Consider the following 12,188-nt stretch of genomic DNA (forward strand, 5'->3'; position numbering starts at 1 on the left):
GAGGGGGACCGGCGGCGAGTGGGACCGGCGGCGACGGCGGGGAGGCAGCGGGGACCGGCAGCAGGCTCCGTTGCCACGGGGTATGCAAGCGTCCCCTGGCAGTAGCCGGCCCCTGCAAAGATGTAGCCTGCTACAGTACATCTGTAATGAAACTATATAAATGCATCATAATGTTAATGCAAAAAAATTGTATGAAGTAAGATAATGAGAGTACAGTATCAGCAGCTACAGAAAACAGATACGGTGCAGGAGACTCAGGGGAAATGTACTTAGATTGAATTCATACCCATTTGATATATGGCCGGGAACCAGTGCCTGGCAAATTTAAAAACAGCTGAATTCGGTTGATTTGCCATTTTTATGAATGAATACACCATTGATAAACTCTGCCTTATATGGCCATAGAGTTCTATCTGATCAGCTAATTTACAATCATTCATACTGCTGACTTCGGCTAAAATAAGAAAAAAAAGGAGTGCAAAACACATCTAAAGTCGGAAATGGAGCCTAATGGAACATGAACGGAACCTGCATCAGCTGCATGTCAGCTGCATGACATCCGTCCCCCGTCCCCCACCACCACCCGCTGCCGCATCTCCTCGGTAACATGCTCAGGGATGTACGTGAACGCATCCCCTTGCATGCGGCCGAAAGGGAGAGAAATCATTAGATGGTCGCTGAACATCAAATGATTTCTCTCCCATTCAGAAATAAAAGTCAGTCTAAACTGACTTTTATTTCCATCTGTGTCCGCTGAAGATGGGGCGGGCGTTGATGTCATGTGATGTCAGCCGCCCGCCCCCAGCAGGCATTGGGCCATCTGCGTTTCCAGGGTAATGCCCAGTGTTTTCATGGGGATGCCCATAAAAAATGCTCCAGCCCTGTCTCCGCCCCCTGTCCACCTCTGGCCCTCCCTCCCCACAATGAATGGCAAGAAGAGTCTATAACTCACCAAAGCAGTTTGGTGTGGGGTTTGCACATGCTTAGAAATGCGCATGCGCAAATCCCAACCGTCGGGGCTGGGGCCGAATTTGAATTGCTATGAGCGATCCTGAATTGGCCCCAATGTACCTTTTATGGCGATCGCTTACAGTACTATCCCTTGTTTAGGAAACAACAAGAGATCCTTTTAACTGACAAAAATGCGAAGCATTGCTTATAGGTCATAAAGGTTTCTTACTGTAGATTTTCTTAACATATTACATAGTTTGAAAAATGACAGTAGTGAAAGGCTCCTAACATGTTCCATTAAGTGCACTTAAACATATTTTTTATTCAGTAGGTTTTAAAATGTTTTTATTTTTTACATTTTTAAGTATATTGAGTGTTCAAGGATAAGGCACCCTTAACACTGATATCCAGTGACAGCTAGTCAATGAAGGGAAAAAATCAGTGGTGCCTAAGTCTTTTCCCTCGCACTAAATTATAGAATTAATAGGCTTTTAGAGTAGACTGGCAGATAGTTACTGCGAATAAGACAATTAAATATGGGAAGGCACTTTTCTCAACACATTTCATTTTAACGAGAGGCTTTGAAACTCAATAAATCTTTTATTTTTTCTCTCCTTGCTTCGTTCTCTTAATTTTCTACAGGACATCATGCCTTTATGAGAATCACCTCAAAAGAAAATCATATTAGATGATGCTTCAGAATTTTCATTTAATCTTATGTAGGATCAAAATGAAAGTTTCCCTGTCTACGCAGAAGCCCATTTTCCTCTGTCTGCAAAGTATTTTCATCAAACTGTGAGTCACCTGAAATAGAAAATAAAATACAATATTGTGTTTAATATCAACCTGCTTTATTAGATATTGTGGCTCTAGAGTCATTTTACAGTATTCAATTGTTGTATATATAAAAGTGCTGCAGGTCACACTACCATATGGAGCAGGCTAGAGTCCCATTAACTGTGCCACAGAAAGTAGCAATAAGGGAAATGCAGCACGGACGGTGTAGTGGTTAGCATTACAGCCTCACAGCGCTGAGGTCATGGGTTCGATCCCCAAAATGGCACAACTGTGCGGAATTTATATATTCTCCCCGTGCTTGCGTGGGTTTACTCTGGGTACTCCGGTTTCCTCCCACAATCCAAAAATATACAGGTAGGTTAATTGGCTTCCAACAAAATTAACCCTAGAATGTCTGTGTGTACATGGGGTAGGGAATATAGATTGTAAGCTCCACTGGGGCAGGGACGGATGTTAATATTCAAATAATCTCTGTAAAGCGCTGCAGAATATGTATGCGCTATATAAGAAACTGTTAATAAATAATAAATAAATAAATGCTGCGAGCACACAGCTAGGTCTGTTTGTTGAATGGTCCTACAAATGAGGTATAACACCAACAAGATGGACTCTGTTATTCAAAATGGAGCACACCTACATACAGTATGATTGGCCATATCCTAGTACCACAGATAAGGGAGAAAGGGTTTACTTATCAATTCTGTGGGTAGCTTTGGTGCATTATTCACTTTAAAAAAAAGTATACTTGCTGTTTATGCAAATTAAAAGGATACTATAGGCTAACATTTGCATAGTGATAGCTGTGATGCTTAAAGAAGTCCTTTGTGAATAGATAACTATAAACATTAGGTAAGAATTGACATGTCCACAGATTTGTGCAATTAAGATATCCTTCCGGTAAAGAGCTTTAGGTAAAGGTTCATCTGTTTGCTTACTACTCATGGATGGCCTTCAGCCTGCAATAAGGAGGGATCCGAAGAGTACCACTTCGAAAGAATCACAGATGGCCCATAGGTTACTATATACTAACAACATCCTCAGGTGGCTTCAGCTATCAGGACCAATCAATGGAATAATAAACCTGACTGCTATAGCAGCCACCACACAAACCATCCACATGGCTATGCTCTTGAGTAGCATTCCTATTCCAACCATTCTTTTGGGAATAGTGAATTGAAGGGGGCAGTTGATATTTACAAATTCTATGCATTACAATCTGGCGGTTGATGTTCAAGTTGTTGGGTGTTGATTACTGCATGAATGATTTATCCATGCTACTGGTAGTTGAGGAAGGACTGTTTATTTCAACATACAGTATGAGATTACTCTTTCCATGAACCTCTTGAATGAACATGCTGCAAAAAACAAAACTGGGAGGATGTACTAAAAAGTTAAGGTCTTTAAGTCTACTTTGGCATAACGATGGCTACAGATGTTTTAACAAATGATTTGTGGACTGGGGTACAAATAATTCCACATAGAAAATTTGGAATTTTTTAACTCTTTTGTCCAGGCATGACAATGCTTTATCATCAGCATAAGATGGTGCTTGTGGTAGCTGTTTTACTTGAACACAATCAGGTGCATTATATTGTTAAACTCCAATACAATATTATTGTTATGTCATTATTGTCAGAGCAGCATTTATAGTTACTGTGTACATGATTTTCAATTTACATGTCTAACGCAGGGGTAGCCAACTCCAGTCCTCAAGATCTACCAACAGTTAACATTTTCAGGGTCTCACATAGGGCCTTATTTTGGTCTGTGCGGACGGAGCCGAATATGCGGACAGGACCGTGCGTCCTAAACCCCGCCTTTCGTACGGATCGCTCACTCCGTCCGAATGCGGTAAGAAGCTGTCCGAATGGACCGCAAGTGTATTACTCATGAATACACCTCCTCCATCTCAGGGAACCTCCCCCATCATTCGATGGTCGCAGACCGCATGCAGGACCGAGTGGTCAGGCAGCTTCCGCAACCTCAGACCACACGGGCATTTCTCCGTGCAAAAGCAGGGATCTGGGCGGGCAGCTGACATCCGGCAATGTCATATGTCCGCCCCCTACACGTGCGTCACGACCGCATTACCATACGTACGCCCAGCGTTTTCATGGGAACACCCATGAAACGCGGGGTGTAAACATATGGTAATAAGCCCAAACAGCCCTTCACGCCCCTCTCCACCCCCTGTTCGTAGTGTACACATTTCATGCGGAATTTGGACGTGCTTCCCGTTCGCACATGCCCAGAGACGCCTCTGCACATGCGCAGACACAAAACATCGGCGGACCGACCGCACGCGGACATTACCGCACCAACCAGAATAAGGGCCATAATCACACGTCATGTAATTATCTCTACCTGTGGATCTTTTGTAAAATGTCAGTGAGTAAAGAGTGCACCTGTGCACGTGCTAGGTGGTCTGGAAAACATAAACTGTAGGTAGCTCTTGAGGACTGGAGTTGACTACCCCTGGTCTAATGTACCATCTTTACAACTGTGTTAGACTCCTACATACAATGGACATCCTTAGAGTTTAGGATTCTCTGATTGCGCAAATTGTTATTCAGTCTAATTATACTTTTTTGTCCTGATGTGTCTTAGGTACACTAAGTAAAAATCTTCGGACAAGTACATGATTTCTTGAGGGAGATTCCAAAAGGAACAACTGTTCTTATACTTTCTTTCTAATATACAGAACATTATATTTACTACTAGAGTTTGCCTCAGTTGTCAGTCAAAAGCAGAAGAGTATATATAAGTTCCAGGTCCAGATGGCATACACCCAAGAGTTCTTATGGACCTAAACTCCTAAATAGCTAAACTGATATACTTAATTTTCAGAGATTTAATTTTATTAGGCTCAGTACCAAGGGATTGGTGAATAGCAGATGTGGTGCCATTGTTTAAAAAGGGAAATAAATCACAACCATAGAAGTATAGACCTTTAAGCCTGACATCACTAGTTTGAAGGGTATATTAAGTTTTATTATTCAGGATTACTTAGTGTGCAATCAGATTATTAGTGGGAACCATCATGAATTTGTGAGGGATAGGTCGTGTCAAACTCATCTAATTAGCTTCTATGAGGCAGATAATGGAAATTTAGACCATGGCAGCATCGTATACTGCATGTGGTCTATTTAAATTTTGCAAAGGCATTTGATATTGTGCCACACATGAAGTTGGTCTATAAATGAAGGGAGCTGGGTCTAGGAAACAACATTTGTACTTGGGTCAAAAACTGGTTGTAGCATTAGGAACAGAGGGGCAGATGTATTAAGCCTTAACAAGAGATACATTCAAGGGTGATAAGGAGAGATAAACGTCCAGCCAATCACCTGCTAACTGCCATGTTACAGGCTGTGTTTGAAAAAAGTCAGTAAGAAGGTGATTGGCTGGACGTTTATCTCTCTTTAGCACCCTTGCATTTATCTCTAGTTAAGGCTTAATACATCTGCCCCAGAGTGTTGTGGTAAATTGGTCAAAAGATTAAAATGGTGTAACGCAAGGATCTCTGTTAGGGCCACCCATTTATGTTATATATTTTAATGACCTTGGTGATGGTTTAGTGAGCAAAGTTTTCATTTTTGCAGATGACACTAAACCATGTAATGTTGCAAAATCAGTGCAGGATGTTGGGGACTTTAATAAACTGAAGGATTAGGTGGCCAAATAGAAAATTAGGTTTGCCATAGATAAATGTAAGGTTATGCATTTAGGGACCAAAAACAGGTATGCAATCTATAAATTAAACATAGTAAATATAGGGTAAATTGGAATCTTCAATGGAGAAGGATTTGTGGGTGCTTGGACCAATAAAGTATTAGCATGCATAAAAAGGGGCATACTGTAGATGCAAGGGAAGGCAATGTAATTTCCACTACATAAATATTGTACTCCATTAAAAAAATGGAACTAGAAAGGGTTCACAGAAAGGAAACATTTGATAAAGGGTGTGGAGTCATTGAATTATGAGGACACACTAGCTAATTTAGGCATGTTTACTTTAGAATTTGGATGTTACGCTGCCCACAAGGGCACAGGGAGCAACTGTTGGTAGATGAAGGCAGGACGTCAGGCGTGAGGCAGTAGCCGAGACCGCCGGTTAGGACGGCCACAGCGGATGCTACGCTAACTCTGTTGAGTCCCTGAGGCAGATGGTAAACCCCTGCAGAGCTAGGCTTCACCTGTGGCCGCCGCGTCCGAAGGAGCGAGTTAGGCCCGCTCCGACCCTGATGCAGTTAGGTCTTAGGGATTGACAAGGGGTAAACGATCGCCAAGGGGTACCCAAGAGGACCACCAACTACCGGGCCAAGCTGGAAACAGACCCCTGACTGCCGGCACCTGGCCAAACCGGGATGCGACCAGGTCTCAGACACAAGGAGACCAAAGAGGAGTCCCCAGCCAGATACGCCACAGGGACAGTGACTCCCCAAAACAAGGATTACTAAAGGGGACACTCCCTGCCTGAAAGACTCTACAAAGGACACTAAAGAGAGAAAGATCCAGAGGGAAAAGAGGGATACAGCCACGGCGGGCTACAGGATGTTGAAAGAAAGATAATAATGAACCCACGGAGGGGCATGGCCACGGCGGGCCACTGGATGTTGAAAGAAAGATAATAATGAGCCCACAGAGGGGCACGGCCACGGCCGGCCACTGGATGTTGAAAGAAAGATAATAATGAGCCCACGGAGGGGCACGGCCACGGCGGGCCACTGGATATTGAAAGAAAGACCAAGGCTCCACTGGAGCACTTACGTGACCCACGAGAAGATGAAGACTGTGGGCCAAGCGCAGGCTCAAGCTGAAGCAGGACTCAGGCAAAATACTCCAAGGAAAGCTGGGAGACGAGGAATACCCTGGAAACAGATGACAGGAACAAGGACCGAGGACTAGGTAGCCACGGGGACCGGAATAAGCTGGCTTACTGCTAACTGGGCAGAAAGCTATAACCGGCGTCTGTGCCCAGCAGACGCCGGCTATTTATTTGAAATTCGCGCCGCCTGACTGACGTCAGGAGCGCGCGTTCTCGGCGCCGCCGGGCGGAAGCTCGGGGAAGTTGCCTGTCAACGTCCGGACGCTCCGTCTCAGAGTGAGGCTTGGGACGCTGCCCGGCAACGTCCCCGGCCACGTCACTCTGTGCCGCATCTGCCGTCCGGGTGCATTGCAGCCCGGACGGTGGCGTGTAACAATAGGACTCTAAGAGAAGATATGATTACTAGAGGTTTTAACATTACTATATTCTATTTTTTCCACCAACCCTGATATGTTGTCTGCACCTTGGTTATCCCATTGCTTGATGATTTTGTTTTGTTGTTCTGACCTGTTTAATGACCCTTATCATGGATTCCCACTACTGTCACTGCTCACTTCCTAAAATGTTGAAAGCTTAAAAGAAGAATGCCAGATGTTTGCATAAAACAGACTACCTTCCATGGCATTTCACTATCCCCAGTGAGTTTTGTGCTAGTGTTCCATGACAGATACCAAGAACAATCCCTTTCAGCTGGATATAACCTTTCCAGCTGACAAACAATACAAAATTCATAACAAATAATTAAACTAACATGAGCGTAGAAGTGTATTACTTAAATTCTCAGAGTCATTTCAGTGAAATAAATACATCAAGCATTGAAGTCAGCAAAAAAACACGATCACAGAAACAGGCAAAGAAGGTGAAACTCAATTTTCCAATCCAATATCCCTGCAGCCTCTTTGGCTTTGATAACTAATGTTCTCTTGGTAAAACAAATACACTTTGCTTTATCAGTGGAAATAGGTTAGTAAATCAAATATTTTAAAAGGAACGCCTTAGGTTGAAATAGGAAAGTTTAATTGAACCAAACCAAATTTTTTTTACCGCTATCACCCACTCTAAATGCAATTTTCAGATTTCGTTTTGATGTTTAATCAATTCTGACTGCTAAAGTGCAACTTGATAAATTGTGGCTAATCTACTTTATTTCAGCAGGTTGCTCATATTTAGGTCTTTGGTTTTGTCTTTATGGCTTGTTTATAAAGTCACTGGAATGATATATTTCTTGATATGAAAGCTGATAGAATCAGATCTGCATTACTTGGATTTATTCTCTAATAAAGCATAGGAAGGAACACATCTCTATGTTTTCTCTGCCTACAAATGCATTTACAGGTTTCATTGTGTACAATTAATTAAGAGTGAGGACACGCTACTGTATATACAGAAGGCAATGCCAGGAAATGCATTCTGGATAGTGACAGGTATATACTTAGTACAGGAATCCTAGGCCAGCAGAAACAGACTCGGCCAGCTCAGATTGGAAATTGCAATCATAAGCATAAATATGGCAAACCTAAAGTGGCCTGTGTTTTAATAGGGCAGTAAAAGCTAATACATAGATTAGGTAAAGCATTGTGAAGTGGAACAAGTTATTTGCAAGTGATTGGTATACAGTAGTAGAAGTGATTTGCTAAATTGTTTCAAAAAATTGTTTTAAAAATGTAGTGCTTAGAACTACAGTAGTTATTTTACTCTGCTCAATTGGAAAATACATAAATAAACTTTATTCAAGGTGGACACATGACAGAGTGGATGTAAATCAGGCTTACTATATGCTATGCCAATGATGGGTTAATCTAACAAAAAGACATAAAGACACCTGTAGTGAGAGTTCTAATCATATTAAGAAGATCTCATGCTGATTTTTATGTCTGTTTTGATACCATTTGCACTTACCTAACACAAGGTGCAATAGATGCAATAGATAGGTACAATAGATAGGTCTCCAAACAGGCATCCAACAGTTTTACTGACATGCACCCATTGAACTTTTCCAAGGTGAGAAAGCGTTATTACAACACAGGTCTGTCTCTACAGATGTAAGTGTAAATGAAAGATCTGCTCAACAATCAGGGGCACACACAAACTATGACTGCCTGTGGGTGCTGAGAGTAGAGAGCAGAATTGCCGGAGCTTCCGGACATCAAAGCAGAATGTTGGGCCATGGAATGTGCGGCAGCTCCCCCTTGGCCACCAGTAAGCCTGCAGTGAGCAGAAAGCTTGGTATTTTATGTGTTAAAAAGAAGATATATTGATTATATCCCCAGAGACATAACCGGTCCAGCATAAAATAGTTCTATATAAAATATGAATTTATATTATATGAATATAATCAGTAGGTTAACAAACAGATGTTGTTAAATACACTTATTAAAAAAAAAAAATAGTTCGGCAAAACAGTGACACAAAACTGTGAAGACTAAAGAACACAAAGCAGAAGCAATATGGTGACATGGACTGCTAAGAACTCTGAAGGTACTTTTATGGGATGGACAGATTTCAAACCCCTAGGAGAGGGTCAATTTCAATGTAAAGGTACAATTTTTTTGCATGTGCGTAAGATACCTCAGACTTGCCATGGTGAAAGTCATAAATTGGCCCTTGCAAGTTGTGGTTATCATTTTGCTTAAGTCGAGTAGTCATTGAGAAGCTTCATCTTTCTTCGGCTACCATGATACATTTTCTGTATATGAAGTAGGGATGTGCACCGGACACTTTTCGCGTTTTGGGTTTTGAGTTCTGATTACCTTCAGGTTTTGGGTTCTACTGGGTTTTGCCAAAACACACAATCAACTTTTTGTTTTTTGGGGTTTTGGGTTCTGATTTTTTTATTAAAGCATAAAAAACACTAAATTTACAGAATGTAGGGTTTTTTTGCTCCTAAGTTATTATTTAACTCAATAGCATTCATCTCCACTCATTTCCAGTCTATTCTGAACACCTCACACCTCACAATATTGTTTTTAGGCCAAAAGGTTGCACCTAAGTAGCTGGATAACTATGATAAGCGACATAAGTGGGCGGTACAAACACTAGACTGATACGGCCCACTTAACATCACCCCTGGACTGATACGGCCCACTTAGCATCACCCCTGGACTGATACAGCACACTTAATAGCACCCCTGGACTGATATGGCACACTTAGCATCACCCCTGAACTGATATGGCAAAAGCTTCACCCCTGGACTAATACAGCACACTTGGCAGCACCCAATGAATTATATGGCAGACTTGGCTCACCCCAGGAATTATTTGTCAGACTTGGCTCACCCCTGGAGTGATATGGCAAACTTAGCATCATCCCTGGACTAATACAGCAGACTTGGCTTGCCCAGGAATAATACGGAACAGATGGTGGCACCCCTGACATGAAACAGCACGCATGGCGGCACACATGGAATTATACGGCACAGATGGCGGAACGCCTGTACTGATACAGCACACATGGAATTATACGGCACACATGGTGATGCTCCTGCAGTAAAAAGAAAAAAAAAAACTTTTTTATTATTTTAATAAAAAAATGGCAGCACCCCTGGATTGATACGGCAGACTTAGCAGCACCCCATGAATTATGCAGCACACTTGGCTCACCCCTGGACTGATACGGCACACTTGGCAACACCCCATGATTTATACGGCAGACTTGGCTCACCCCTGGAATTATATGACATACTTAGTATCACCTCTGGATTGATACAGCACCCTTAGCAGCACCCCATGAATTATACAGAAGACTTGACAGCAACCCATGAATTATATGACACACTTGGCTCACCCCAGGAATTATGCGTCACAAATGCGGGCACCCCTGACCTGATACAACACACATGGAATTATACGGCACAGATGGCGGCAACCCTGGACTGATACGGCACACATGGCGACAGACATGGAATTATACGGTAGACATGGTAACATTCCTGCAGTATAAAAAAAGAAAAACTTTTATTCCTTTAATTAAAAAAAAAGAGCAGCACACCTGGAATAATATGGCAGACTTAGTAACGCCACTTGAATTATACGGCACTCTTGGCTCACCCCTGGACTGATATAGCACATTTAACAGCCCTTGCAGTAAAAATAAAAAATAAACACCCTTTTTTTCTTTTCATAAAAAAGGGGCATCTCCCCATGTCTGATACAGGACACATGGAGGCACCCCTGGACTGATACGGGACACATGGGGGCACCCTTATAATTATACGGCACACATGGGGGCACCCCTGGACTGATACGGGGTAACGAGACACATGCGGGCACCCCTGGATTGATACCGAACACTGGGCAGCACAGCTGGACTGATATGGCATGACACCCCTTGCACTTTAAGAAAAAAAAAACCTTTTTTATGTCAATAAAAAAATGGGGGCAGCTTCCCTGGACTGATACGGGACACTGGGCACCCCTGGAATTATACGGCACACATGTGGGAACCCCTGGACTGATACGGAACACTGGGCACCCCTGGAATTATATGGCACACATGCGGGAACCCTTGGATTGATATGGGACACTGGGAAGTACAGCTGGACTAATTTGGGACAGCCCTTGGGGGAAAAAACAAACAAACTTTTTTTTTCAGAGAGCCCCTTAAATGTCCCCCACAGTAGTCCCATATAGCAGCCCCCTTTAGTAGTAGCCTTGGTAATGCCCCCTTAGTAGTTGTAACCTGAATAGTTTTCCACTTAGTATAGTTTGTTTCCCCCTCAGTAGTTCCCCCTTAGTAGATATATAGTAGAGATGCACAAAAGTTCTTGCACTATTAGTTCCCCCTTAGTATATGTACCTTTATATTCCCCGATATAAACAGTTGTCCCCCTTAAGCAGCTTTATTTTTGTTCAATTATTAGTTCCCGCTCAGTATGCCCCCCCACTGTGGTATTTTGTCCCCCATAGCTGTTTTCTCATGTGCAGACAGCACAGACACATCTGTGCTGTCTGACTTCCACTTGCCGAATGAGGATGGCGCCGGAGCCGGGTCTTTTATAGAGATCCGGATCCGACGCAGGATGATGACGTTTCAGCCTCGTTTTGGACTCCGGAAGATGGTGGGAACCGGCGAACTCCTTGGATCTGGCCTCGGATAAGGTAAGTTCGGGGGGTACATATCTCTAGGATCCGAACCCGCTCATCTCTAATATGAAGCTGACCAAAAATGTTAAGCTCCTCTTATTGTATTGTGTCTTTAATTATAGTGGATATATATATATATATATATATATGGGCAAGAAAGGAAAAAGCACTCCCTCGGTCTTCCACTACTAGCAATAATCAGCCAAACACACTCGTTGGTAGTGCTAACGTTTCGGGGTTTGATCCCCTTTATCAAAGCAAAAAATCGTGCATAAACACAAACAGTGTACAAAGCTTACCTATATGGTGAACTGGGGGTCTACCCCTCCCGGGTGTACGCCACGCATTGGCCGCCCGCAGCCCGAGCCGCCGTGCCGTCCTGGGCCGGAAGTCAGCGCCTGTCAGCTCTGCGTCACCTCCGTCCTCTCGTGCTGCTCGGCCGGCTCTTGCTGTGATTGGTCCGCCGCATGCAGCGCGTCCCGTTGCTAGGGGACTCTGAAAAACAACAACATAACGTGAAATATATAAGTGA

General features: G+C 43.1%; 1 protein-coding gene across 1 annotated transcript in view; it reads right to left on the reverse strand.

The window, feature by feature from the left end:
- Positions 1–1,621: 1,621 nt before the first annotated feature.
- The window catches only part of LOC146058746 (uncharacterized), a 40,127-nt gene continuing 29,560 nt past the window's right edge, over positions 1,622–12,188 (reverse strand). Inside the window, exon 3 of the mRNA XM_083170980.1 lies at positions 1,622–1,755. Coding sequence (XP_083027106.1) covers positions 1,667–1,755 — 89 coding nt within the window. The 3' untranslated portion in view covers positions 1,622–1,666. The remainder of the gene's footprint in view (positions 1,756–12,188) is intronic.

The sequence above is a fragment of the Crinia signifera genome, chromosome 2 (genome assembly GCF_055691185.1).
Source record: "Crinia signifera chromosome 2, ASM5569118v1, whole genome shotgun sequence".
In the NCBI taxonomy this organism is placed as follows: Eukaryota; Metazoa; Chordata; class Amphibia; order Anura; family Myobatrachidae; genus Crinia; species Crinia signifera.